Genomic DNA, 24,487 nt, shown 5'->3' with positions numbered 1-24,487 from the left:
GTTGTGTGATGAATGGGGAGGGAGGGTCACGAGGGGGGAGAAGGTGGTTTTGGCCTTGTGTGATATGGCGGATGGGGAGTATGAGGAAGCGGTGGCGAAGTGGAGGGAGTTGGAGGAGGAGGAAGAGGGTGATGAGATGGTGATGGTAAATCTGGCCGTTTGTTTGCTTTATGTGGGGAGGATGCAGGAGGTGAGTTGTGTTTTCCTTTTGTTTGTTGAGATGAGAGAGTTGCTAACGTTTTTAACTGTAGGGACGAGCATTGTTGGAGGGAATGGTGGATGCTGGTCGGTCGTCGCATACTTTGTTGTTTAATTTGACGACGATGTATGAGTTGTGCACGGAGAGGGCGCGCAGCTTGAAGGTCAGATTGTCGGAAAAGGTGGCGGCGATGGAAGAGACAAATGATGGATGGGAGAAGACAAATGCCGATTTCAAGTTGTGAGCCTGGGCATTAAAGTTTGGAGGGAAGAGCTGGGATGAAGTAGCAAGCAAGCAGCTGGTCAACCAAGAACGGAAGTGTTGAGGCTGCAATGACAAACATGAAGGCAACGCGGGATGGGCGTGACAGGTGTTTGTTGTGCGCAGATGCTCCAGAGAAGGCACGGGTATATATACTCCACGTCCGACCTCATCTTCCGTCGATCCTACACTGGCAGTTGAACCAGAAGAACGCAGCTTGGATGGCGCAACTGTCAGTATGCAAGGGTGCGCTTTCCCACCCTGCCAGAACTTGGTCTCGGCCAACACTGCGCAGGAGGTCATCCGTTTGACCCCCCCTGGTGGTACAATCCCGCACGGCATGGTTTTCGTAGCTGGACTTCCAAGCTCTGTCGTGACGACGATAACTTGGTGCCATCTCTCCACCGGCTCCCGACCTTGGTGACTCCCTTGGGAGGGAGTTTGCGAGATGGTAGCCCCGGTGGGAGGTGGTCTGGTGAGCTTTTTTACCTTTTTCTTTTTTTTCTTTTGCTTTTTTTTTCTTTTTCACTTTTTTCGCTATTTTTTTCTTTTGATGTGAAAGAATTTTGGTTTGATAACTAATTTTACATTGTCAATTTCTTCTGAAATGCCCAACCGTGCTAATTGACTCTAGATTGATACCCTTTCCCATAAAACAAGTCGCTGCTTATCCAAAAAAATTCAAGATATAGCCCACCGGTGCTTACCAAACACAAAAGAGAACTGTTCTCTCATCCATCCATCATCACCTCCTCAAAACTGCTGACGGCTGTACGGCTCATACGCCGTGTTCAAATCCCTCGTCTGTCTGTTATTCCCCCCCGCCCCCATCGACACAAGCGGGACGTTACTACTCCGTTTCGTGTTATTCCCATCCCCCCTCCTCCCGGAATACTCATCCGGCGCCGCCCAGTCATCCTCCATCCTCCGTTCCACATCCCTATCCCCCATCACCACCCCTTGCTGCTGCTGCTGCTGCTGCTGTCGCTGCTGCTGTCGCTGCCCACCATTACTCTGCTTCTCGTAACCACCCACAAGCGGCACATCCACCTCTCCCCCCTCAACACCCCTTTCACTACCCCCCATCTTCCACCCCTTCCCCTTCTGCCTCCTATAAGCAATCACATACCCCCACATGCCCCCCAAACAACCCAGCCGCCACCAACCCCAACGCCACCGGCCAGCCCCCGTTCTTGGCCGCGATCCCAAACCCGCCAAAGACATCATTGATCGCGTCGGAAAGTCGCTTGTAAATCACGGCGCCTGTTATCGTCCCTGCGCCAAGGAACACCATCCCAAACCCGCATGTTATACTTGCCAGCAATGGGGAGAAGTAGCTCTCCACCGGGGCGGAAAGAGCGCAGATCACACCCACGATGAAAGACCACTCGATGAAGCGTGCCGAGCGGGTGTAGGAACGGAGAGAGTCCTTGAAGAGGATGGAGTTGTGGGTGCGGGAGGGCTCGGAGAGTTTGAGGTCGCGTTCGGGGCGGAACCAGAAGTTGATGTCGGGGGGGGAGCAGGTTGTTGATGTGGGGGTGAGGGAGCATTCCGTCAGGAGGTGGAGGGTTGCATGCTCTGGGAGGGGGGAGGAGGAAGGGGAGAGGTAGTCGGTTCCGGTTAGGGTTGAGAGGTCTTTTAGGGGGCCCGAGGAGGGGAGGGGGGTGGGGAGGGAGATGGCTGTGTTGTCGGTCTGGGGATCGTTAGCAAATATCAGGGGGGAGGGTCCTACGGGAAAGGAAGGAAATAAATACCTTGAGCCAGTGGATGGAGGTGAGGGAGTTGTTGAAGCCGGAAAAGATCACCAAGCAGCAGAGGATGAGGGTGGCGAGGTTGAGGAGGATGGGGGGGAGGGTTTGGAGGAGGAGGGTTTTGGGGGGCATTTTTGCGCTTTGTGTTTGGTTGGTGATGCCGGATGGCTGGAGAGGAGAAGAGGATGTTTGACGGAACGAACAGAAGTTCCTCGAAAGAGGTTGGGTCAGTGATATACACCCATTACCTCCCACGAGGGAAGGGGGAGAAAAAAACACCGTCGGGGAACTACCACGATCGGGAAAATCTCAACATCTCAAACGTGGCTCACGCCGATTCACACCACGCGCGCATGGTGAGATCTGAGGCAGGCAGCGACAAGCAAGGGAAACACAGCTTGGCTTTGATGACATGACAGGGGCTCCACCACGCCCGGCTGCTGCAGGGGGGAGGTTGTCTCGGGTTCTTTTGGTGCAGAGTAGAGTATGTAGGTGGGTATTTGCAGCCTATGGAGAGGTCTCGGGTTGTATGTTATTCTGGTGTTGAGTTGGTTGTAATTTGAGGTCTGAATGTGCTTCGTTTGGTGCATTTGGCTGCTGGCTTGGTGGTCAAGGCATCTTCATCTTTGAAGACAGGGGCTGTTGTCGCCAAAGTTTAGCGCTTAGCTGCTGCACTGCCTCTGGAACGGTTGCCCGCCCGTCAGCCACAGTTCCGGAGGTGCAAATAAAGTTTGCTGGAGACAATGTCCAAAATAGCAAACAGCTTCTCACCCCTGTCTCCTTCTGCACTAAGGTCTGACTTTTATCGTGATCCTTTGACGATCCTTGAAAGCTGATGACCCCCGTCAACATCCCGACGGAGATTAGTCAAGGCGTCTCTGTTTCTTTCGCTCGTTGGGTTGCGAAGGCGTATTTCCAATGCTTAACATCACCCAGGACCACTCCGCAACATCATCAAGCTTCGAAAACCATGTCAAACGGCAACCACCGCCAGTCAGGCATGGTAAAAGAAGCATCAACGCCGGTGCCAATCACTAGTTGCTGTCTTTGCCGTGCTTCCGGGTGTCTCGGACCGGGTAGACATTTGGATATTTTGCGTGCTGAGGGGCGAACGTTCCGATCAAACATACTTTCAAATCTATCCTCCCTGTCCAAAACACACCACCCAACCCTGACCCCAAGCTCCGTCATTCTATTCTAGAAATCAGGCAAACAGTCTACCCACCGCCTCCGCAACAGCCTCCCCGCTCCCGCAAACAACACCCCCCCTCTCATCCGTCTCCCTGACCTCCCTCTCCAAAATCCGCCTCCCCCCCCTTTCAAACTCCACCGCCTCCCCTCCCGCGCACTCGACCACCAGCGCGACAGGACAAAGCTCATACAGCCGCCTCAACTTGGCTCCGTGCCTCCCGCTCACCGGCGACAAGTAAACCCCATGCCCCTTGACCAACCCGTGGACAATGTCCGGCACCAACCCCCCCGAGTACCTCAGCGTGTACGCCTGGGCGATATACTGGCTCACCAAGCTGGCATACTGTGGTATATCCGACGCCGACCTCAGATTGGCCGGAGAAAAGTATTTTGTCTTTGGGTTCGGGGCCGAGAGAGACAAAGCAGGGCGGGTGAGTTCCCATGTTTGGGTTAGGTTGTCAAGGCCTGCTTCTAGGCAGATTGATGGAAGGGAAGACAGGAGCCGGATGGCGATGATGGCTGTTGTGCGGGGGCCGAAGACGCCCAGGATGGAAAGGAATTGGGATTTGGAGGGGGGTGTGTTGAGGGCTGAGGGGCCGTCCCAGAGGCCGATGATGGCGCCGACCGTCCAGTTGGAGGGGATGATGGAGCTGCCGTCTAGGGGGTCGAAGGCGAGGGTGTATTTTTCGTGGCATGAGGAAGAGGAGGAGGAAGAGGAGGAGGAGGAGGAGGTGTGGACAACGGGGCGTTCGACCGGGTCTTCTTCGCTGGAGGCGGTGACGATGGTGGGACAGGAGGTGATGGCTTGGCGAATGTGGGCTTCGGCTTGGACGTCGACGTTGAGTTCTGGGGGTTGAGATTAGTATGATTTGGTCTGAGGCAAGGAGATGAGAAAGAAAGCGTACGGTCATCGCCAAAGATGTTGGAGGTGCCGGCTGCGGAGACGTGGTGGGAGCTTTGTAGGTCTCTGGCGATCTCGGCCACGCTCTTCAGAAGGGAAGGGATGACGGAGCTGAGGAGGGAGTCACGGGTTCCGTCTTGAGGGATGGCTTTTTGGAGATGAGAGATTAGGTCTGTCGACAGGCGAATGTCGGGGGTGGTGGTGGTGGTGCTGCCCATGATGCCTATGGCTTTGTCAATTGAAAGAGCTACATGAGTCAAGCTCTGAAGTGGAGGAACCGACCTGAACTCGAAACCTGGAGATACAGAATGATTCTATTGGCTGTGTGGTATATTTCATGAAACTTCAGCTCATAAATCAAAAATATTGATCAAATTTGACACTGATGCTGAAAATAGATCATGTCAAGTGTTGGGACCAAGAAATGCCGCGAAACCCGACTTGATCTGAATTTGCTGGGATCCAACCAGCCTTCTCAGGGTTAGGGTCAATTTCAAGATCGAGGAGCGATATAGGAGACAATTACTCAAGTGAATAGGAATAATGGCTCAAGCAGAGCCTGAAAGAAGCTATCAGAATGAAGAGCAAGATAAAGAGTTGCACAATGCTGTTATTGTGGTCCCAGACTGAATGAGAGCCCACAAATGTGAATATCAAGGCCACCTATTGTCAGGCTCTTGCCTTTTCACTCACCACGATATGCCAGGCTATTATAAGTATTTCCACCGTCGACGGTCGAAATAACTCTTTAGCCCCGCCTCCTATTCCTCCAACACCAACCACAATCACCCTGTCGGCTGGCAAAACGCCGAGATGTCTCCCACCAAGCCGCAGCACATCAGCGGCGAGTTCGTGATCACCGACGACGACAACGGTGGTAAGTTGACATCGCAGCCTCATTGCCTTGATACCCAAGCCGCCCATAGTCCCAACCGCACACACAAGCCGCACTTCCTTCTATTCCTCCTCTAGCCCACAAAACCCACCTCCAGATTCACACTTCCCTTTCCACCCTCTTCGTTCCCAAGCCATCACCACCATGAGCGAACGCGTCGAGGTTCAAGTTCGAACCCGGCTCCGAGCCGGCTCTCGAGCACCTCGAGGCTCTCATGGGCAGATTCCGGGAGCACGAGAAGGCTCTGGGACGAGTCCATGAGGGCCAGGAGGCGGCGTTTCGGGCCCATCTCTTTGTCCCATCATCTTTGAGACTCTTATCTTTTCAACCCACATTACCCAGCCCAGAGACCATGTCTTTTCGTCCGATCTCACTCAGGGCCTTCCTTTCGTCCCATCTTCAACAATACCCTACTCCTCCAGTCATGTGGCCCGGTGGGCTACATATCCTACCTTCCAGAGCCTCTTGCCCATCTACAAATATCTTCGCGTCTCGCAATTCCCTTCACCTTCCACAACATCTTGACCTCCCTGAACGCCTCTCACCTCTCACCTTTCCCCAGAACCTTTCCCTACCAACTAACACTTTCAACCAGGTGAACGGGCCCCAATGAAGCGCTCCTTCGACAAGGTGGACGAGATCCCCAAATACGAGGGTGTCCGTCCCAAAGCCCTCGTGTTCGACGCCAGCGCCATTCTCGAGAACCGCACTGGCATCTGCCACGCCATGCGCAAGGTCTTCCAGAAGGTCTTTCCCACCCACCAGATGCCCACCCAAGACGAGATCATGGAGGCGTACTCCTACAGCGGTGCCTGGTGAGTCGCAAAAAATCTTCTCGCGTTTCTGCACTCTCTAACCAGACCTCTCCCGCAGGCCTGACATACTCGCCCACCTCGGCATCTCCAAGAAAGAGTACCGCGCCAAGCAAAAGGCTTCCGAGGAGGCCTACATGAAAGCTTACGGCAGAGCCAACGCCGTCGAGCAGCTTGCCTATTTCAGCGACTCAGTCCGCGTTCTCCGCGCCGCCAAGGAGGAGGGCATCGTCCTCGTTCTCTACAGTGACAACAGCCCCTTGATAGTCGATGCCCTGCTCCGGTTGGGAACCGTCGACATCTTTGACATCTACATCGACAATGAAAACGCCTGGATCAGCCGCGGTGTCACAGCCCCGCCCCGTCCCATCGAGACCAAGGACATTATCGAGGCGTATGATGAGTACCTCAAGGACAAGGGACTCAAAGTGGAGGGTAAGCCATTCCGATTTCCTTTTTCTCCCCTTCAGCTGCCAACTGAATTCCCGCCCACAGGAGACGACAGCAACAAACTCAAGCGCGAAGAGATGATGTTGATCGAGGGCACCATCAAGCAGCTCGAATCCCATCGTGAGAAGGGAGAGAATTCCGAGACGTGGAATTACCCTCTCGTGTACGTCGCCCGCACCGAGGCCGAGATCAGCGTCGAGCAGGAATCTTGGTGCGCTTTGATCGTGGAGGATTTGGACGAGCTTGGCTACGCCGTGTTTGGTCTTGCTCTTCCCGAGACTGCTCCGGCTCGTCCAGTTGCATCCGGTCGTGCCACGGACAAAGTTGTCGATCCGGTCGAGAAGGAGGTGGTTGAGGTTGAGGATGGGGAGAAGGATGCCGGCGAGCAGCAGATGGACAATGCTGAGGAGCAGCAGAGCAAGGATGCTGCTGAGGAGCAGGAGGACAAGGATACCGAGGAGCAGAACAATGTTGCCGAGGAGCACTGGAGAACCGATACCGAGGAGCGGCAGGAGCAGGAGAAGGGTTCGAACGTGGAGAGTGACAAGGCCGATGAGGTTGTCTAGGCGCGGCGGGTTTGGCCCGGGACAAGTTTTCTTTTCCGAGTCTGGGGTCTGTCTTTGCGGAATCTGGGAGTGTCGTTATGAGCGGAGTTGGGGATGGTTTGCTCTGGTCCTTTGAGCCATGTGCAGCGCGAGAGTGCGCGCCAATGATACCCGATTCGTTTCTTCTGCGCTGTCACCTTTGATTGCTTTAGCTGTGGAAAGTTTGAATGCTTCTCTTTGCTTTTGCTAGGGATATGGGTTATCGCTTACCTTTGGTCAGTATATAGACCACAATCAATGCCTTCCTCACTGCCATAGAAGCTGTGACGGCATGGTAAAAAACAGCATTCTCTCATGCCACGTATGGCAATCTGACATCACCAGACATCCAAAGACAGGTGCCGAGCATTATGAACTTCGGTTACAATAGTCAAAAACAGAAAAAACCATGCTTAGCTGTCACAAAATTATTTCCTCAGATATACCCCTCGGTGGTACGGCAGCAACATGGTCGAGTCTGTTGGCGGCAGAACAGTGAGAATCGGCAAACAGGGGCGCCGGAACGTAACGCACAAGACGTAGACACCTTCTATAAAAGCATTAGCGAGTTGAGTTGTCTTTCCTGCTCGCCGACTCAGTCAGATCGGTCGCCAACATCATCTTGAAAACCCACTGCCAAGAAGCTTACATCAACCACACCTCCCAAGACCACAACTCATCACCACCACTGCTGGCTACCTACCCCAAGCCACAATCCAATCTCCCCAAGCTTGAACCCCTTTACGTTCTGACGCAACAGGCTCTTCGGACATATCTTCTTGCATTGCCGTGGGTGTGTGTGTGTGAGCTGCTGCTGGGTCGTCGTCACCAGCAGCCAGCCTACAACCACGCGGGATGGCACGCCGCTGATTGGATCCCACCCGAACATTTTATGCACACCACACCCACGCCCCTGTCGCACAACACACAGACACACACATACACACTCACACATACACACACACACACACACACACACACGCACGCACGCACGCACGCACGCGCAACAGCGCCTCTCCCGTTGCCGAAGCGCTTCTCCCAGCAACCCGCTGCCATGTCCACGGGTCTTGCCATGTGCCCTTATTTCTCGGCATCTTGCATGATTTGAAAGGGCCTGGCAGTCCCCCGGACCTGAGGGGGTGTGCTGCATGCCGTCGCTTCCATCCCGCGTTGGTCGTCCCACCATCAGCTTCTCCCAGAACTTGGACACTTTCCACTACCCTTTTCCACACGACCACCACCACCAACCAGGCAGCCCATCCTATCCTATCCTTCTCCGCATCTCCTTCGCCGCCAGTAGCTGTTCCTGAATAAAAATCCACGATCCTCTTTTGCACCTGGAGCGCCCGCGTCATTCCGTTATAGCAAACCGTGTACAAACCACTGGTCAGTACTCCGGGTTTCTTGCAAAAGTATCACGGGAACATCCGTCCGGGCGGGGAAAATAGTATGGTGGCAAGCGACGGAGCTGGCCCCGGGCCTTCAACCGTGGCAGTCGAACGGGAAGCTGCACCACCGGCTAGCGGCATCACAGGCCTGACAGGAGGAGAAGGAGAAGAAGAAGGAGGAAGAGGAGGAGGAGGAGGAGGAGGAGGAGGAGGAGGCAGTAGTACCGGAACGAAGAAATGGGCGACCGAGGAGGACTTCAGCAAGCACAGGGAAATAATCACCCAGCTTTACCATCGTGAAACCCTGTCGCAGCTGATGCAGACGATGGAGGTTCGATATGGCTTCCTTGCCACGTAAGTCGGCCACTCGCGCAGGGGATGGGGGTTTGCTGACGAGCAAAACCAAAACCCACAGGAACAAAATGTACAGAGCACGATTTAAACGATGGGGCCTCGGGAAACGTAAGAGATCGGACAGCGCTTTGGCTAACAGGCCAAGGAAGCCGAAGCTGAAGCAACCCGTGCCGATGCCGATGCCGATGCGGCCCGCAGCAGGAGACGCCAGTCAGCATGCCCAACCCGAACCCGAACCCGAACTTCAGGAGGATGATGTCGAGGAGATTATTCCATCGCACCATCATGAACAGCATGCTGTCCCTTATGTACAGCGACGGAGAGGTTTATTGCCAGTAAACGGCAAATGGATCGATTTGTCGCTCATGACGGACGACGAACGACGGTACCTCCTCCGACAACACAAATCCCGAAAGCAAACCGCCAGCTCCCCCCCATCCACCTCCACCGCCTTGTCTCTCTCCCGATCACCCTCCCCTCGAAACCTCCAGGCACCCGACACCCTCCAGTCAACCGAGAACATGTACCGCGCCGTGAGGGATTACTTCACGGCATCCTTCACCTCCAACCGCTGGTCCTTCCTCGAAGACACCACCTCCCCAGACCAAGCCCGCAACGACAAAGCCGTGATGGCAACCCACACCGGCGTCCGCCGCGGCTTCGAGATCTGGCGCCGGCTGATGACCGCCGTCCGTCTGTTCCACGACACCTCCCACCCCGACAACCGCGCCCAGTCAATAAAAGTAATCCGCATCACCTTCGCCGAGCTCACCTCCACCCTCTCCAGCGGTCGAGAATCCCCCCTCCTCTTCTTCTGGGTAATGCACGCCCTCACCCTCTTCCGCTCCATCCCCGACCCAAACTTCCAACGGCTGGAAACCTACCTCCTCAAACACCTCTTCGAACTGACCGAAACCGTCCGCCTCCAAAACGGCGCCATCCCCCACCCCACCGCCCAGCTCTGGAAAGTCCTCTACTCCAACGGGAAATCCCTCCTGTTTTCGCCCCCCTCCTCACCATCACCAGACAACGATGACAAGTCCCCCCTAATCAACCACACCCACCTCTCCTCCCTCATCTCCCTCGCCGTCTCCCTTTTTTCCTCCCACTATTCCCCCCTCCACAAAAGAACAATAGAACTGTCCAACCTCTCCATCTTCACCTCCCTCCCCCCCCACCATCCCTCCTCCTCCACCCTCCTCACCCCCAAATTCCACTCCCTTTTTACTCGGGTAACCTCCTCCCTCCCTGACGTGTTCGACGGCAGGGAAATGGACGTCCGCGCCTGGCTGGCATCCCATTACTTCACCCTAGGCGACCTAACCTCCGCCTCTTCCCTCCTCGAGCCCATCCTCCTCGATCCGATAAAACTAAAAGAGGTCAACAAAGTCCAGGAGGCCTCCGAGTCGTTCAATCTCTTGTACGGCTCCATAAAAATGGCCATGGGAGATGTACGAGCTGCCGAGGGAATCCTCCGACAGGTGATAAAACGGGGCCGCATAAGCTGGAAAGAGCACGGGGAGGACGTCCACCTTTCCGATGGGCTCCTCGCGCTTGATCAATGCCTCAGGGTGCAGGGACGGACAAAGGAGGCGGATGAGGTGATAAAGGAGCATAGGCAACTGCTGAGGGAAGCGTTGATGAGGCGGGGGGAGGAGGATACTTGACCCCCCTTTAGGAAAAAAAAAAAAAAAAGCATTTGCATACGCTCTCATGTTTAGCATGGCGTTGGTTGGTAGGTTGGGTACTATTTTCTCGCTTTCGGGAACGAACGACACCCCCCCAAAGTCTTCATCTAGAATTTATACACTTTTAGCAGCAGCAATGCCTTTCCTCTTTTCCAAAACCAGCACATCAAGCCGCCTCACCGTCTTGTGGTGTATTTTTGGGTATCAATTATCATCCGCTGATCAGAACTCCCGTAGACTCCAAACACCAATAACACACCCAGCATGACAACATGTCTTTTTATTCCTCGGGCTTCTCATCTTCTGCTGTGTCTTTCTTCTGCTCCTGGTCCTGTGCTGCTGCACCTTCTTCCTCATCCTTGGTAGCGCCCACCTGCTTCTCGTCCGGCGCATTGGTCTGTTGTGGTGGACCTTCCGTCTCCCCCGACGCGCTGCCCTGCTGTTGACCCTGCACCTCCGCCGCAGGCACAAGATTACCACCTCGCCTCCAAGGAGGCAACTCGTTCCTTCCTACATATCCACTTCTTGTCCGCCCTGTCGTGGCACTACTGGGGTCTTGCCACGGATGGGTCCTGTCTCTTACGAAACGCCGGCCCCTGAGCCTGTTGAAGAATGCTTGAGGCACCACTCTCCCCAGATGCGCATACCCTGATGGCCCACCGCCGGCGGAATACGTGACGTGGTAGGGATCCTGAGCCACAGGCTGCTTGGGATGGGCATGACCGTAGGGCTGCGGCACGGCACGGTACACAGCAGCAGTGTGTGCCACGGCAGGGCGCTTTGCACTCGGCGAGCCTGGTTTATCGGCTTCGTCGGGGACGACTCTCTTCTGAGGTGTTGTCAGTTGTTTTTTGGCCTGTTTGGGTATTGGTTCTTTGGGCTTTCCAGGCGCGGGTTCTTTCGGCGTTTCAGGTACAGGTTCTTTGGGCTTTTCAGATGGCTTTGGCCGAATAGGCAACGTGAACTGAGGCCCAGGAGGAAAAGGCTGGTCCGGTGTCGGCTGGCCGTGTCCAATACCCGGAGGAGACGCCTAGCCCGACCTCGGCGCAGACCTCTAGTTCATCCCAGCGCCTCCTCGCCGGTTGCCCCTGTGTCGGTTATCGTGATATGGGTGCCTACCGCCTCTGTTGTGGTAGCCGTAGTCGTGTCGATTGTTGTGGTGGCCACCGTGGTGGCCGTGATGGCTGCCCCGTCCGCCGCCCGCGTTATGCCGGGGGTCAGTTGGTGGGACCTTGATCTCTTCTTCCACCTCCACCTCGTACTCCTCGTATTCGTCGTTGAAATATGTCGCAGCCAGATTTCGTTCCTGGCGGGCAGCTCCCGCGTCAAACACGAAGCGCAGGGTGCCTTCGCTGTTCGCCCTCTTGCGCTTAACTGAGGTCCCCCCGGTCCCGGAGATGTTGGTTGCTGGCGAGGTTACGGACCCCGGCGTGACAGAACGGTTGTCAGGTTGATCGGTGCACTTTTTGCACATGGCGTTGTATCGCTGAAAGCCTTCGGCTGTCATTCTCTTGTTGATCTCGATCTTGACATCCATCAGGTGCTGAAGCTCGTAGTTGAGTCCGACCTTGGTGGAACGTGGGTGGGTGGTGTACAGATCCATAAGATCCAACATCGTCTCATATACACACGCTTCTTGCGTACGCGATGCCACCTTCGTTTTGAACCTCGGCGGCTCCAAGCTTTGTTCCATCAACATGGCCGTGAGTCTCACAATAGACAACACCATGGTGAGGGCTGTCTGCTTGATGGGCACGAAGGTCTTGTAAATGTCAATGGACATGTCGTAGGCCGTATGTAGTAGTTTTTCCGATGAAGTGAGCGTGCTCCATTCTCCCCGTGGAAACTTCATGTTGCGCTCCCCTTCCGGTACCAGCTTCTTGGCCATCTTGATCAACAACTTCTGCGGGTATGGCGCTCGAAAGTCGAATCCGATGGTTTCGAGAATGTGGCGTTCAAGTCCTATCGTGAACTTGGAGGGGGCGTCAAAATGCTGCGTTGGCTGTCAGGACAGATTTCAGAAAGTGGATGGACGAAAAACATCCTTACCTTGTCATCGGGTGTCTTCTTGTCGTGGGGTGACCGTAGGTTATGGGCAGCGCAGAGAATATCTCGTGACTTTTTGATGGTATCCTCAGACTTGCAGGCCACAAACAAAGCGGCAAGTGCAACATCTTCATAGTTGTATTCGCTACTTGGAAACCTGATCCGAAATCGGTGGTAGTATATCGCTGCGGTATCGAATGTCTTGATGGGTCTAGCAGCGCGTCAGCGTCTTGAACTTGGTCACGGAAAGCAATGCTGGCCGTACAATTGCAGTGCCTCGCGGACGTTGTCAATCAATTGGACGCCTCTTATCCTATAATGGTCGTCCTTTGCCTCTTCGTACGCTATGGCCTTAAGCCTCTGTTGTAGTGTCTGCTCCGAGATGTACTGGGTGGCCATCTCAGACAGGCCGGTGACAGGTCCTATCGGAACATCGTCGGCGGGGGCGGCGGACTGTCCGTTAGTAGCCGGAGCCGTCGGGTTCGCCGCGGATGGTGCCATCGTGGCCGTGATACCGTCGTCATGCGGGGGCGGAGAGGCGGTCGAGGTTCAAGGTCAAGGTGAGGAGCCACGCAGAGAAAGGTTTGTCTGGAAGGGGATTTGCACAGGCTCCGGGACAAGAGGAGGCTGCCTTTGGTCACATATGGCAGTTGCGACAGATTTTGACGATGGAGTGGCCTTTGGACAATGGCCTTGTAGGAGCTTGCGGTTGAAGCCAGATGCAACAATTGCGGCGACGACGTGCTCGATAAGATAAGCTTTTGTCGCGTGGTGACGCGCAGCTCCAGCCCCACTTCTTGATCGCCCACCCACCACGACCACCTGCACGAAGGGATTCTCCACTACAACAACTTATGCTCGATACCCAGCTGTTCTGATTTTCGATTGACACTGCTCGTCCCCTAAACATCCCCCGCACCCCCGCTGTCACTCAGGGAGCTAGCTACCTGACCAAATTAGCAATGTTCTAGAACATGTCACGCTGACCATGGCCGGATTGCAAACCCGACAAGCCCAACAACTCCCACGATATCACAATGCGATCCAACCACACAGGCGGTTATCCGTATGCTCAAGTCAAAATCGCAATTAATCCAGCCCCATTACCTCCACAGCCACAGCCACCATCAACCCTTGCCTGGGCTTCACTTTGGGCCCCAAAAAAGCCCCTGTCTTGGCATAATCCTTCGCAGAGCCAACACACACCACCCGCCAAATACACACGGATGAGAGCGAGGGCGAGAGAGCTTCTTCTTTGTTCTTCTTCTTCTTCTTCTTCTTCCCAACGTATTCGTGCCACCTGTTCCACACTGCATGAAACAGCATGCCAGCCGAGTCTGTCAGAAGCAAAGCCAGTGGTGGATCTGCAGGGAGGCGTTGTCAATTATTATCGTTTTATTTGAGTAGCCCCTATTTGGACCCTGATATAATCCCTTTCTGGCATTAACGCAGGGCGTGTTTTCCGAGCTGAACCCTTATATGGTCGCTTTTCATCACGCAAAAGTTCCAAGCATGGCCGCATCACCCTAAATATCAATGCCGTCTCTCCCATACCACTTCCCTTTGGTTCCTATTTTTTTTTTCTTTGTTTTGGGCTTGACTTTGCATTTTCATAAACCGTCCACCAACTATCTATTCGCTCTTTATTTATACCTTACCAGTAATATCAACACCATCATCATCACCAACATGGACACCAAGGATCAAGACTCAGCCCAACAACAATCATCACCACTCCTCCCCATATCAAACCATCCACCACCATCCAGACCCAGAACCCCAATCCTCCTCAAACTAGAAACCATCCTCCCCCTCGTCACACCAGCTCAACCCCCCGAAACGACCCCCCAAGAAACCTGGGACTACCCAACCTCCCTCCGCCAACTCACCGCCCTCCTCCTCTTCACCCTCCAACTCCTCATCCTCATAACTTACCACCCCAGCTTCCTCTCCCTCCTCCCCATCCCCGGCCCCCTATCCAACCACCACTGCCTCCTACTAGCCGACACGATCATCACCTGTCTGGCAATCATAATATCGAGTTATGTCCACTTTTGCATCGCCAGCCTGGACTGTGAGCTACTAGAACAGGGTTGGAAGCCCGTCTACTTTTACATCATGGCCGCGGATGAGACGGTGATTTTGCTGGCGGCGGCGAGCTCAGGGTTGGAGAATGTTTGCTCGTGGGGGTTGTTTATTGTGACGGTGGGGAGTTGGTATGTGGGTTGGAGGTTGGGGGCGGTGGAGGTGTTGAGTAGGAGGTTGTTTAGGGCCGAGGGTTGGGAGTTTGGGCAGGGGGAGGGGGAGGAGGGAGGGGTTTGCGGGTGGTGTAGGGGTATTGTCTATGCTTTCAGGATTACGCCCTTGGAGAGGAATAATATTCATTTCGTTTTATCGTCAGTTGGCAATGGACTTCTGGGCTTGGGGAGGATAATTACAAAGGATCAAGACGAAGCGACTGGCCGGCAATGAGAACTCGGTGTTCTTCGAATTCAATACCCTCACCCTTCACCTTCGCAATGCTCTTACATACGAAACGCGAAGAGGGGGCCATTGTATCCAAAAAAAAAAAAAAAAACAGCAGCCGTCCTGTCTTGCCAACCAGCTGCTTCATCTCGATGTTTTGCTGGTTCCTCACCATACCCCCTTCAGTATCATCTCCCTAAACACCCCCCGCCCCCGGCCCCTAAAACCCGCCCGTCCCCTTAACCCTCCTAACAGCCCCAACAACGCCCCTAACCCACCCCATCCCCCTCCCCAGCTCCTGGCCCAATCGCCCCCCTCCGCCTCTTTCCCCTCCCGATCCCTCCAAACCCCCTCCTCCCCATCCAACCGCCCATACACCCCCCGTATTCTGATTCCTCCCCAACCCCTTACCCACTCCCCGCAAACCTCCCTACTATCAACCAAAACATTAACCTCACAACTATGAAACCAACTCTGCGTATCCTGATTCCCATTCCCCATCACGCCCACCTCCCCATCAACAACCATGATCTTGACGTGACACGACCTCCCCCTCCTGCTCTGCACAATCGGCACGGTCTGATCCCTCCCCACATACCACCCATACCTCAACCTCTCCCTCCCATCCTCTGACAAAGAGCCATACAGCTCCTTTGCAATCTTTTCGTTGTGACCCCCTTGATGGGGCAGGAGCTCACCCGCATCGTTGTACCCCAGACATATCCAACACGTCACCTCCACCCCGCGCTCGCAGGCCTCGATGATGGCCGGGATGAGCGGTTCCGCGTTGAGGGTGGGGGATTGGATAAAGACTGTCTTTGTAGCGTGTTTGAGCGCGGAGAGCCAGGCGGCGTTTTGGGGGTTGGGGAGGGAGTGGTGGGTTGGGGGCCCGTAAGGGGAGCGGGTGACTAGTGCTATGGGAAAGGGAGAGGCGGAATGCGGGATGTAAGGCGTGAAGCGGTCAGGCTCGGGAGGATCAGGGTTGAGGGTTGGGTCAGGGCGGAGGGAAGGATTGGTGGTGTGGTTGAGCAGGGCGTTGACCGCGTCGAGGTGGGTTTTGTTCGTGGTCGGGGTGAGGAAGGTGTTGAAGCGGGCGACTTCGGAGGCGACATCCGGATCGTGGTGAGGGCGGGACGGAGTGTGGAGGCTGTTGTCGAGAGGTAGGGTGTTGACATCTGGCAAAACAGCGCGGCCGTTTGCTACTGCTGCCATGCTTCCATCGGCTTGTTCAATCTCTTCTTGGACTTCACTGAAGCCATCCCAGGGCTTGCCCCAGGAGAGCAGGGCGACATCGACAAAAGAATCGACAACGGGGCCCTCCAGGTGGATCATCATCTCCAGATTGTCGTTGTCCTGGACATTGTTGCTCTGGAGCAGCGCAATCTTGCGGTCGACAACCACGTACTTAGCGTGGAAGGTACCCATGACTGGCTGGTGGTAGTTGACCACGTCCATCTCGAGATTCGGGATCTCTGACCGTCGAGGCAAGTTGACGTTTGGTCCGGCAAAGTCCTTCTCCGATACGAAATAACGTGGCTTAAACACTTGTTTTGGGCTGCCTCGGTCGTATATGATCTTGACCTTTACCCTTGGGCCACCCCTAGCAGCTACACGGCGGTCTAACTCACGGATAGCTTCCGTAATGTAGGCAGATGCTGCACCATTTTGCCAGTAGTTTGTTGCCAGAAAGACCTCTGTTTGCGCTCGCACGATGACGTTGGCAATGTGCCGACATATGTCGGGTATGCTATTCTCATTCAGCACTCACTCGATTCTCCGGACTGGTGAGACGTACGTCGAAACGATAGTTAGCGGAATGGTCCCGTGGGACCCCATCAGCGAAGGACTGACCATTCCCCGAGAAGGATCCTCGTTGAGCGTGCACAGTGCATCATGATAGATCTGCCATGTGTTTAGCTGTACCTGCATTTCCGCTGCCATTGAAGAACTTTACCTTCAAAAAGAGCTCACTCGGCTTCGTGTCTCCCCATCTCCCACACATCTCGGCCTTCTTCAGCTCCAACAGGTCCCCGCCCATTGCTCCATTTGCATGCTCTTTCTCGTTGTCTGCACTCGCCAGCGCGGCTCTGCCATACAACTTTTCCCATGCGTCCGCAGGACTTATTGTAGGGTCTTGAGAAATGAGGGATGAGACGCTTTGAGTTGAGGTGCACAAGTCCAACAGGCTGTCGTTGATATGGTTGTTTTCGAGGCTGATCTGGTGTTTCTTCATGTTGATGGCTTTTCAGGGGCTTCAGGGGCTGATCAACCACTGAACGGGACAGTCTTTTAAGATACCGATTACCCTCACAATATCACAATGTATGTGGCGACAAATCGTTGGAGTGAAGAAAATAAACTGGAATTATTGTCCAGAAAGCCAAAATGAAGATAGAGACACCTAATCTGAGCTCACGCGTGGTTCATGACGACAGGTCTTGTCAAGAACCGTCCCAACCGTCCACTAAACCGACGCCGAGACACAGCGCTTCAGGTCCGCCGGGGAGCCAAAATCAAGGGCAGGCGGGGGTGATCACAAGCTTGCGTGGCTTGCCAAGAGGAGGGCTGAGGCTGGCACCTTGATGTCTGGAAATGACGTCAGCTACTGTCGTCGATGTGTTGTTGACCGGAGCGCCGGGATGCGGCCGGAATGCATCTGGCAGCTTGGCTCAGGAATTCCAGGTGAGATTCATGTATCTATCCAGAAGCCAGAAATCATCGACTGATGGTTATGGGACAGATGCCACTGACAATCCCTCCATTGTTCCTTATCGCTAGCTTGCGCGCTGTTGATTGAGTGCAAGGTAGATTTAGTGGAGCTGGGTTTAGTGGAGGTTTGATTTAGTGAAGGTTGATTTAGCGGAGGAGACGCAAATCATCTCCAACTTGATGTCCAAAGGGACCTCCTCATGAACCTGGAAGCTTCACCGTTATTTACTTTGGGAAAAAGGTTAGTCAACATGGCCGGCTAATGACACAGAGAAGGTGTTGTGACAGGCTAGGGAAGCTGTGATTGGTCGGTTCCCCTGCTGACCAACCCGAGCTTCCAGGTACCCGTCGCACCCAGAAAAGGCGACAGCTGAATGCATCCATCCTCCAACACCAACCTCGTGTTTACATCCCTATTGTTGAACATTGCATCGAATACACATCACCATGAAGGCTTCGTTACTCGCGCTTCTGCTCCCCGCAGTCAGCGCCCGCAACGTCAACCTCGCTGGCGATACACAGCGGCCCATGACCCATGAAGAGGCCGCCGCTGCAACTTATCACATCGAGATCTCCCCTGGCAACACACGATGGGTGACAGAAGACGAGAAATGGGCCCTGCGCCGTGTAAGTCAATTCTTTTGTCCCAATTCGCTCAAGCTGTTACTGATGATGACTTCTCTCAACAGAAAGGTATTAACTTTTTCGATATTACCGATCACCCTGACCTCGGCGCCACCATCAACACCCTCGTCGGACCACCCAAGAAAAAGGCTGTCTTCCCAAAGAAGCCCACATACCAAGACGCGGTGAAACCATTGTTCACCAACCTCTCCAAATCCCACCTCGAAGAGAACTTGGAAAAGTTCACATCGTTCCACACCCGATACTACAAGTCAGATTGGGGCCGCCAATCGAGCGAGTGGCTGCTTGGGAAAGTTCAAGAGACGATCAAGGAGGCCGGCGCTGAGAAGTATGTGACGGCGAAGCACTTCAAACACCCGTGGGGCCAGAACAGCATCATTGCCACCATTCCTGGCAAGACCAACCAGACAGTTGTTATCGGTGCCCACCAGGATTCCATCAACCTCTTCCTCCCCAGTATCCTGGCGGCTCCCGGGGCGGATGATGATGGAAGCGGCACCGTGACTATTCTTGAGGCCCTTCGGGTCATCCTCCAGTCCAAAGACATCGTCAAGGGCAAGCACCCCAACACGCTCGAGTTCCATTGGTACAGCGCCGAGGAGGGCGGTCTGCTCGGCAGCCAGGCCATCTTTTCTGCTTACGAAAAGGAGCGCCGCGATGTCAAGGCCATGCTTCAGCAGGACATGACTGGTTTCATCACTAGGACTATCCAAGCGGGCTTGCCTGAGAGTGTGGGCGTTATTGTCGACTTTGTTGACCCCAAACTTACTGAATTTATCAAGAAGATTATCACCGAGGTATGTTTTTTATTTTACTTTTTTTTTTTACTTTTTTTTTTCTTTTTTAAATAATTTTGAAATATTGACTGGTCAATACTGACAATATAATAGTACTGTGACATTCCATTTGTTGAGACCAAGTGCGGTTATGCTTGCTCGGACCACGCTTCTGCCTCCAAGGCTGGGTACCCGTCTGCCTTTGTTATCGAGTCGGCATTTGAGTACTCGGACAATCACATCCACACTACTGATGATCTGATTAAGTACTTGTCATTCGACCACATGATTCAGCACGCAAAGCTCACGCTGGCGTTTGCGTACGAGTTGGCGTTTGCCGACTTTCCTGCTCTTGAGAAGGGCAAATAAATGAGGGGCCGAGGCTGTGAGGTTATGTTCGGGTATTGGGCGTCAAGGGTAGGGTACATAAGGGAAGGCATAGTGAATTTGTTTTTTTCTTTTACAGTCTTTGAGCGGTAGTGTTTAAATACATGGTTAACCACATTCCCCTGAATCGGGCCTTCACTGGGCCTCCACAGAAGCGCTCGAAACCCGATGCCAAGACGTATGATGAGCTGTCGGGTCTCCACCATGACCTGCGCCAAACGACTCAACGACATGCCCTCCACTGTTTGGGGAGAGGTAGTCATAAACCTCGGGTGTCAATCCCCTCAGTTTTGCTACCCCGCATTTCTTTTTTTTTTATCTTTCTTTTTACCCTTCATTTTGTTACCTTTTTTCTGTTTTTTTGTTTTGTTTTTTTTGGTCGTTTACCACAAACACCACACACAAGACAACAAGACACAATCAGCAAAACAACAATGGACGACACAGCATCCGTCTATGAAACCGCCATCATGGGTGGGTCCTCGGACTATGACGAGGAGGAAGAGCCGGTTGTCGTCCCCACGCCGTCAAACTCGTTCTACACGCCCCTGCCGTCCCAACCTCTGCCTTCTGAGCTCCTGTCCAAAGTAGTCCCCGAGGAGTCGTCACAGCCGGAAGGGGAACCGAGAGAAGACTTGGGGTTGGACAACCCATCGCCCATGAGCCTGGCCTCGCCGAGGGACATGATACCCCGGGGGAACTACACGCCCAACCCGGCCGGCACGCTCACCTTCATCGGCCTCCGTGCTATCGAACCACTCCTGCAGTCATACTTACTGTCGCCCAAGAGCCCGCTGTTGAAACTGCTGCCTAAGCTCGGGGTCGCGGTCATCAACCCTGGGTTGCTGGGGCAGACGCCTACAGGGGAGATTTTATCCTGGATGGGGAGGCTGAGCAGACTCAAACAGGCGTACTGGGCGGGGTTTATCGCTCGGGAGCCCATGACGCCGAGGATGGCGGTTTTTGTCGCGCTGCTGGAGACGGCGGCGAACGCGGTGAATAGTCTGTTGTATCTGTTGCCCAAGACGAGCACGGCTCTGCTGAAGGGGGTGAGGGTGCCGTTGTTGGGGGAGGCCGAGCTGCCGTTGCCGGTGTTGGTGGGGAGCCTGATGTTTGCGGTTGGGTTGGCGGTCGAGACGATTTCGGAGAGGCAGAGGAGCTTTTTCAAGGAGGAGAGGATTGCTGTCGGGGGGAAACAGATCAGAGTCAATGAGGGGAAGATTTGTGATAGGGGGTTGTGGAGTCTGAGTAGGCATCCGAATTATGGGGGTTACGTCCTCTGGAGGACGGGTTTCGGGATCGCGGCGGGGGGTTGGTGGGCTGGGCTGGGGATGGGGTTGGCGCATGCTGGTCACTTTGCGGGGGAGAGTGTGGGATTGATGGATGAGTATATGAGCAACCGGTATGGGGGGGCTTGGACGCAGCATAAGCAGAGGGTTGGGTGGGTTTTGATCCCGGGGATTTATTAGAGGACAGGAAGGGAAATAAATGGATGAGACGAAGGACATGAGATGAGAAATGATAAAGGAGGTATGTGGACGAGAACGATGTATTCTGACACTATCCAAAACATATACTCAAAAAGCACCACCTCGGTAGCCACTATCCAGTCCATCCTGCAACGCCGCAAATGCTTTGCCACCCACCCAATGCCGCGCGCTTTACATAGACAAAAGGAAACTACATACTATCCTCCATCTGCCTGCTCCTCGTCTTGGCCCAATCATCCCTCTCCTTCTTCCCCCCCTGACTCTCCAACCCCATCCCCCTCTCCACCCACATCTTGCTCCCCATCTCCGTCAACCTCGACAGCGCCCTCGCAAAAGCAAAAGCCTCCTCATCGCCCGTAAACAGATTCGACTTTGACAGCTGCTCGGCGTTGTGCTCCAGGTCATCCATCATGTGACTCATCACGTCCTCCACCGAGCTATCATCCAGCACCTCGCTGCTTCTGCCTGCCGCCTTCAGCGACTCCCGAATCTCCGCTTTGGAGACAAACAGCTCCCTCAACGGCGCAGCAGTGGTGAGCACCAGCTTCGCATGTGACTCGTACACGGCATCAATAAAAGTGATAAACCTCCTCGCAAGATCCCGCTGCCGATATGTCATCCCGGGAACCTCCGTAACGATGAACGCGTCATACGAGCGCATGAGCTCGATGTAATCCGCCGCGCTGGTCGGCTTGCCAATCAACTCATCAAACGTAAACCACGCACACCTCCCACTCACCCTCGGCACGATAATCTCCCTCCCCCAAACCTTCTGCACCTCAGGATGCGGCTCCGGCGACTCGGGATCACCCAAAAAACGAAACCACTTCTCGGCGTGAGAAGCAGCATGGGCGTCGAGCGGGGTGTGGTACACCCCCGACGGTGGCCTCGGAATCTTGCGGTAATCCGTCGTCGAGTCCAAATTGATAACATGCAGCCTGTTTTTCAGCAGATGAATCGCCGGTATGAAACTCTCGCGCTGGATCCCATTCATGTACAGCTCATCCGGATGCCTGTTGCTCGTCGTGACCAGCACCACCCCATGCGACATCAACGCCTCCAGCAGCCTCCTCAAAATCATGGCGTCCGCCACATCGGTGCACTGAAACTCGTCAAAACACAAGACATTCCCCTGCTCTGCAATCTCGGCCGCGACAAACGGGACGCAGTCGACATCACTGCCATATTGCATCTTCATCTTGTGAAGCCGCTTGTGGACATCCTGCATGAAATTGTGGAAGTGTATCCTCGTCTTGGACTTGACCGACTGCGGGAGCGTGTCGTAGAACAGATCCATCATCATTGTCTTTCCGCACCCGACGTCGCCGTAGAGGTATAACCCCCTTGGCAAATTGCCAGGAATCTTCCCAATCGTCGGCTTGGTGTCCTTGCCAAACCAAGAAAATAAACTCTTTTGCGGCTTTAGGCTCTCAAGTGTGGGTCGGACGACAGGTGGCGCGGTGTAGTGTCGCAGTTCCTCGTGGAGATGCTGTAGGCTTTGGATGATTCCTGCACACAAACCGCAGTTAGCCACCCATCTCTTCCCCTTCTTGTCGTTATGATCACTCACCTCGTTGATGCTCGTCATTCCTCAACAACCCCTCCTCCACTCTTCTATCATACTCCTCCGCAGGCCCAACATCCTTCTCATTCCTCACCTCCTTCACCTCCCCATGTTCTTTTAGGGATATCCCCTCCTCGACCGGCACCCCCCCATCCTCAAAAGTAGTAGCAGCAGTCGCGACAGCAGACGCCTTCCGCCTCCTTTGCCCAGCACTGAAAACAGCCGGGTAGGCCACCCTCCCCCCAGGTCGCAAACATGACAGCTCGGTCGGCTTGTTCGCAGGTCGGAGGGTTCGAGCGTTGGTAGAAAGCGTTCGTCGCGACGTTGCTCCTCCCGTCCGAACTACTACCGGTCGTGATAGTGACGTCGTCGTCAGGGCCCTCTTGCAAGGAACACCTGCCACAAGCGGCGCGCGCATATTGTGCTGTCCGATTTCGATACCTGTGTCAAATATAGCAGATCGTGTCAGGGCGCGGGAGGCATCGTATGACTGCTCGCCCTATGTGTAACTCTGGCAGGTTTTGCCACGGAGAGCGAACCGAGCCAAGGTTTGCGACGAGGAGCAAGGCGGGAACGGGGTGTGTGGGGTTGTGGATGGTGCGCGAGACAATCTATTGGTAAAAGTGTGTCTTTCCGTGAATATTTGATCAAGTATGCGCCGTCCGTGTAGGCTTTTGAAACGTCGTGTCTGTCAAAAGAATCGATTCGAGCGTGCGGTCGAGCGTTGAAGGAAATGCGACACTCAGCAGCCAAGATTGAGGGGCTGTACATATCCAGCCCCAGCAGCCCAGCAGGGCCGGTTGCATTCGGCGATCGCTACCCGGTGCCCGCCCTGCCGCCGCGGCATTGTCATCCGGCCGGATCAGTCGGGCATGTGGACAAGTCGTCAAACCCAAGACAGTGCGATCAGTGCAATCAAAAGCAATTGACAAATAGATCTCAGTCCAAGTCATTCTAGCTTAAGGTACCCAGGAAATACACTCAAATCCGTCTCGAAGGCGCGCGATCTGATCCCGAGGGCGTGGGGTTTGGTTCCGTTTGTCCGGTGCTGGTGCTCTCCGAAAACTGGTGAAGTGCGAGGGGTGCATAGACGTCCCTTTTGCCGTTCTCTATGCACCAGACAGGAATCTATATTATATACATATCGTCTTTTGCCTTGGCCAATATTTCCAATAAACTAGCAGCCGTTCAACATCGTCGGCGCTGATGTCCTCCCCACGCGGGGTCGCCATCGGGATGGTGGGGCCGCCTCCCGGGATGATGCAAGCGGGCCGTAGGCTTGGCACATCAACACCACGGAGACAAACGCTCTCCTCTTTCACATTATTTTTAACATTGAATATTAACATTCTCTGCAACTCACTCTTGTTTACCTTCTGCTGCTCGGCCACATCATATTCCCGCCTTCCTCAAACGGTGTTTTCTTTGGGCTTCTCCCTTTTCACTCTTCACATCACACATCACACACAAGCTGACGTCAGTCCAGGCATTAAAAAACACTCGGGGATAAATCTGCCCCCGACAATGCTGATTTCAGGTTACGGCTTCTATGGCAGGGACTCTGACTACGCTGTAGCATGCACAATTACGTCGAGATGCACTTTGCCCAGTTACAAACAACCTCCCACGCCTCAAATATTCACCATGCCCAAGGCACAGAGTTCATCACCACCAAACCCCCCACATCAAACCCCCCAACCTCCCCAAACTCGAACCTGATACCCAGACCAACAAATCCCATTATACAGAAACCTCCAGCGCTATCCTTTGCAAATCCACAATCCCCAAGGGCTCCACACCTTCTGATCCCGTCTGTGACCAAACAGCTACACATCCTGAACGGCCCTTTGGGTTTGTGCCTCCCGCCAAATCCATCACATCTCCAAGCCTCTCTACACACACCAAACCCACCCCCCTCAAAAAAGTCAAT

At 54.3% G+C, this 24,487-nt stretch overlaps 11 protein-coding genes across 11 annotated transcripts; 6 read left to right on the top strand and 5 right to left on the bottom strand.

The window, feature by feature from the left end:
• Window positions 1–64: 64 nt before the first annotated feature.
• Window positions 65–443, top strand: QC764_0096520 (uncharacterized protein; the record flags this gene model as incomplete). The annotated part of the gene is made up of 2 exons (XM_062940996.1): window positions 65–190; window positions 252–443. The coding sequence occupies 2 exons, from the start codon at window positions 65–67 to the stop codon at window positions 441–443; spliced, it is 318 nt and encodes a 105-aa protein (XP_062797858.1).
• A 770-nt stretch (window positions 444–1,213) lies between these two features.
• Window positions 1,214–2,343, bottom strand: QC764_606915 (uncharacterized protein; the record flags this gene model as incomplete). The annotated part of the gene is made up of 3 exons (XM_062949196.1): window positions 1,214–1,564; window positions 1,590–2,153; window positions 2,215–2,343. 3 exons carry the CDS (start codon window positions 2,341–2,343, stop codon window positions 1,214–1,216), a joined length of 1,044 nt encoding a protein of 347 aa, XP_062797857.1.
• A 1,072-nt stretch (window positions 2,344–3,415) lies between these two features.
• QC764_606910 (uncharacterized protein) lies at window positions 3,416–7,521 on the bottom strand (the record flags this gene model as incomplete). Its single annotated transcript, XM_062949195.1, has 5 exons — window positions 7,276–7,521; window positions 4,997–7,202; window positions 4,586–4,872; window positions 4,308–4,532; window positions 3,416–4,248 (listed from the first exon to the last, which is right to left on the bottom strand). The coding sequence occupies exons 4-5, from the start codon at window positions 4,519–4,521 to the stop codon at window positions 3,416–3,418; spliced, it is 1,047 nt and encodes a 348-aa protein (XP_062797855.1). The 5' UTR covers window positions 4,522–4,532; window positions 4,586–4,872; window positions 4,997–7,202; window positions 7,276–7,521.
• QC764_606905 (uncharacterized protein) lies at window positions 5,117–5,459 on the top strand (the record flags this gene model as incomplete). Its single annotated transcript, XM_062949194.1, has 2 exons — window positions 5,117–5,180; window positions 5,296–5,459. The coding sequence occupies 2 exons, from the start codon at window positions 5,117–5,119 to the stop codon at window positions 5,457–5,459; spliced, it is 228 nt and encodes a 75-aa protein (XP_062797856.1).
• A 398-nt stretch (window positions 7,522–7,919) lies between the features above and the next one.
• Window positions 7,920–10,629, top strand: QC764_606900 (uncharacterized protein). The gene is made up of 2 exons (XM_062949193.1): window positions 7,920–8,786; window positions 8,848–10,629. The coding sequence occupies exons 1-2, from the start codon at window positions 8,494–8,496 to the stop codon at window positions 10,451–10,453; spliced, it is 1,899 nt and encodes a 632-aa protein (XP_062797854.1). The 5' UTR covers window positions 7,920–8,493; the 3' UTR covers window positions 10,454–10,629.
• Window positions 10,526–13,254, bottom strand: CTK2 (RNA polymerase II C-terminal domain kinase beta subunit). The gene is made up of 3 exons (XM_062949192.1): window positions 12,786–13,254; window positions 12,524–12,731; window positions 10,526–12,467 (listed from the first exon to the last, which is right to left on the bottom strand). Exons 1-3 carry the CDS (start codon window positions 13,019–13,021, stop codon window positions 11,529–11,531), a joined length of 1,383 nt encoding a protein of 460 aa, XP_062797853.1. The 5' UTR covers window positions 13,022–13,254; the 3' UTR covers window positions 10,526–11,528.
• A 955-nt stretch (window positions 13,255–14,209) lies between these two features.
• On the top strand, window positions 14,210–14,992 carry QC764_0096460 (uncharacterized protein; the record flags this gene model as incomplete). The annotated part of the gene is made up of 1 exon (XM_062940995.1): window positions 14,210–14,992. One exon carries the CDS (start codon window positions 14,210–14,212, stop codon window positions 14,990–14,992), a length of 783 nt encoding a protein of 260 aa, XP_062797852.1.
• Window positions 14,993–15,154: 162 nt separating this feature from the next.
• On the bottom strand, window positions 15,155–17,219 carry QC764_606880 (uncharacterized protein; the record flags this gene model as incomplete). Its single annotated transcript, XM_062949191.1, has 3 exons — window positions 15,155–16,733; window positions 16,782–16,888; window positions 16,941–17,219. The coding sequence occupies 3 exons, from the start codon at window positions 17,217–17,219 to the stop codon at window positions 15,155–15,157; spliced, it is 1,965 nt and encodes a 654-aa protein (XP_062797851.1).
• Window positions 17,220–17,774: 555 nt separating this feature from the next.
• LAP1 (Leucine aminopeptidase 1) lies at window positions 17,775–19,485 on the top strand (the record flags this gene model as incomplete). Its single annotated transcript, XM_062949190.1, has 4 exons — window positions 17,775–17,936; window positions 18,030–18,322; window positions 18,385–19,137; window positions 19,231–19,485. Exons 2-4 carry the CDS (start codon window positions 18,143–18,145, stop codon window positions 19,483–19,485), a joined length of 1,188 nt encoding a protein of 395 aa, XP_062797850.1. The 5' UTR covers window positions 17,775–17,936; window positions 18,030–18,142.
• Window positions 19,486–19,937: 452 nt separating this feature from the next.
• On the top strand, window positions 19,938–20,972 carry QC764_606860 (uncharacterized protein; the record flags this gene model as incomplete). Its single annotated transcript, XM_062949189.1, has 1 exon — window positions 19,938–20,972. One exon carries the CDS (start codon window positions 19,938–19,940, stop codon window positions 20,970–20,972), a length of 1,035 nt encoding a protein of 344 aa, XP_062797849.1.
• Window positions 20,973–21,034: 62 nt separating this feature from the next.
• AFG1 (ATPase) lies at window positions 21,035–23,516 on the bottom strand. The gene is made up of 2 exons (XM_062949188.1): window positions 22,564–23,516; window positions 21,035–22,502 (listed from the first exon to the last, which is right to left on the bottom strand). Exons 1-2 carry the CDS (start codon window positions 22,973–22,975, stop codon window positions 21,184–21,186), a joined length of 1,731 nt encoding a protein of 576 aa, XP_062797848.1. The 5' UTR covers window positions 22,976–23,516; the 3' UTR covers window positions 21,035–21,183.
• Window positions 23,517–24,487: the final 971 nt, after the last annotated feature.

Source organism: Podospora pseudoanserina, chromosome 6, assembly GCF_035222485.1.
Source record: "Podospora pseudoanserina strain CBS 124.78 chromosome 6, whole genome shotgun sequence".
Classification (NCBI taxonomy): Eukaryota; Fungi; Ascomycota; class Sordariomycetes; order Sordariales; family Podosporaceae; genus Podospora; species Podospora pseudoanserina.
This window is presented reverse-complemented; position numbering and strand designations above follow the sequence as displayed.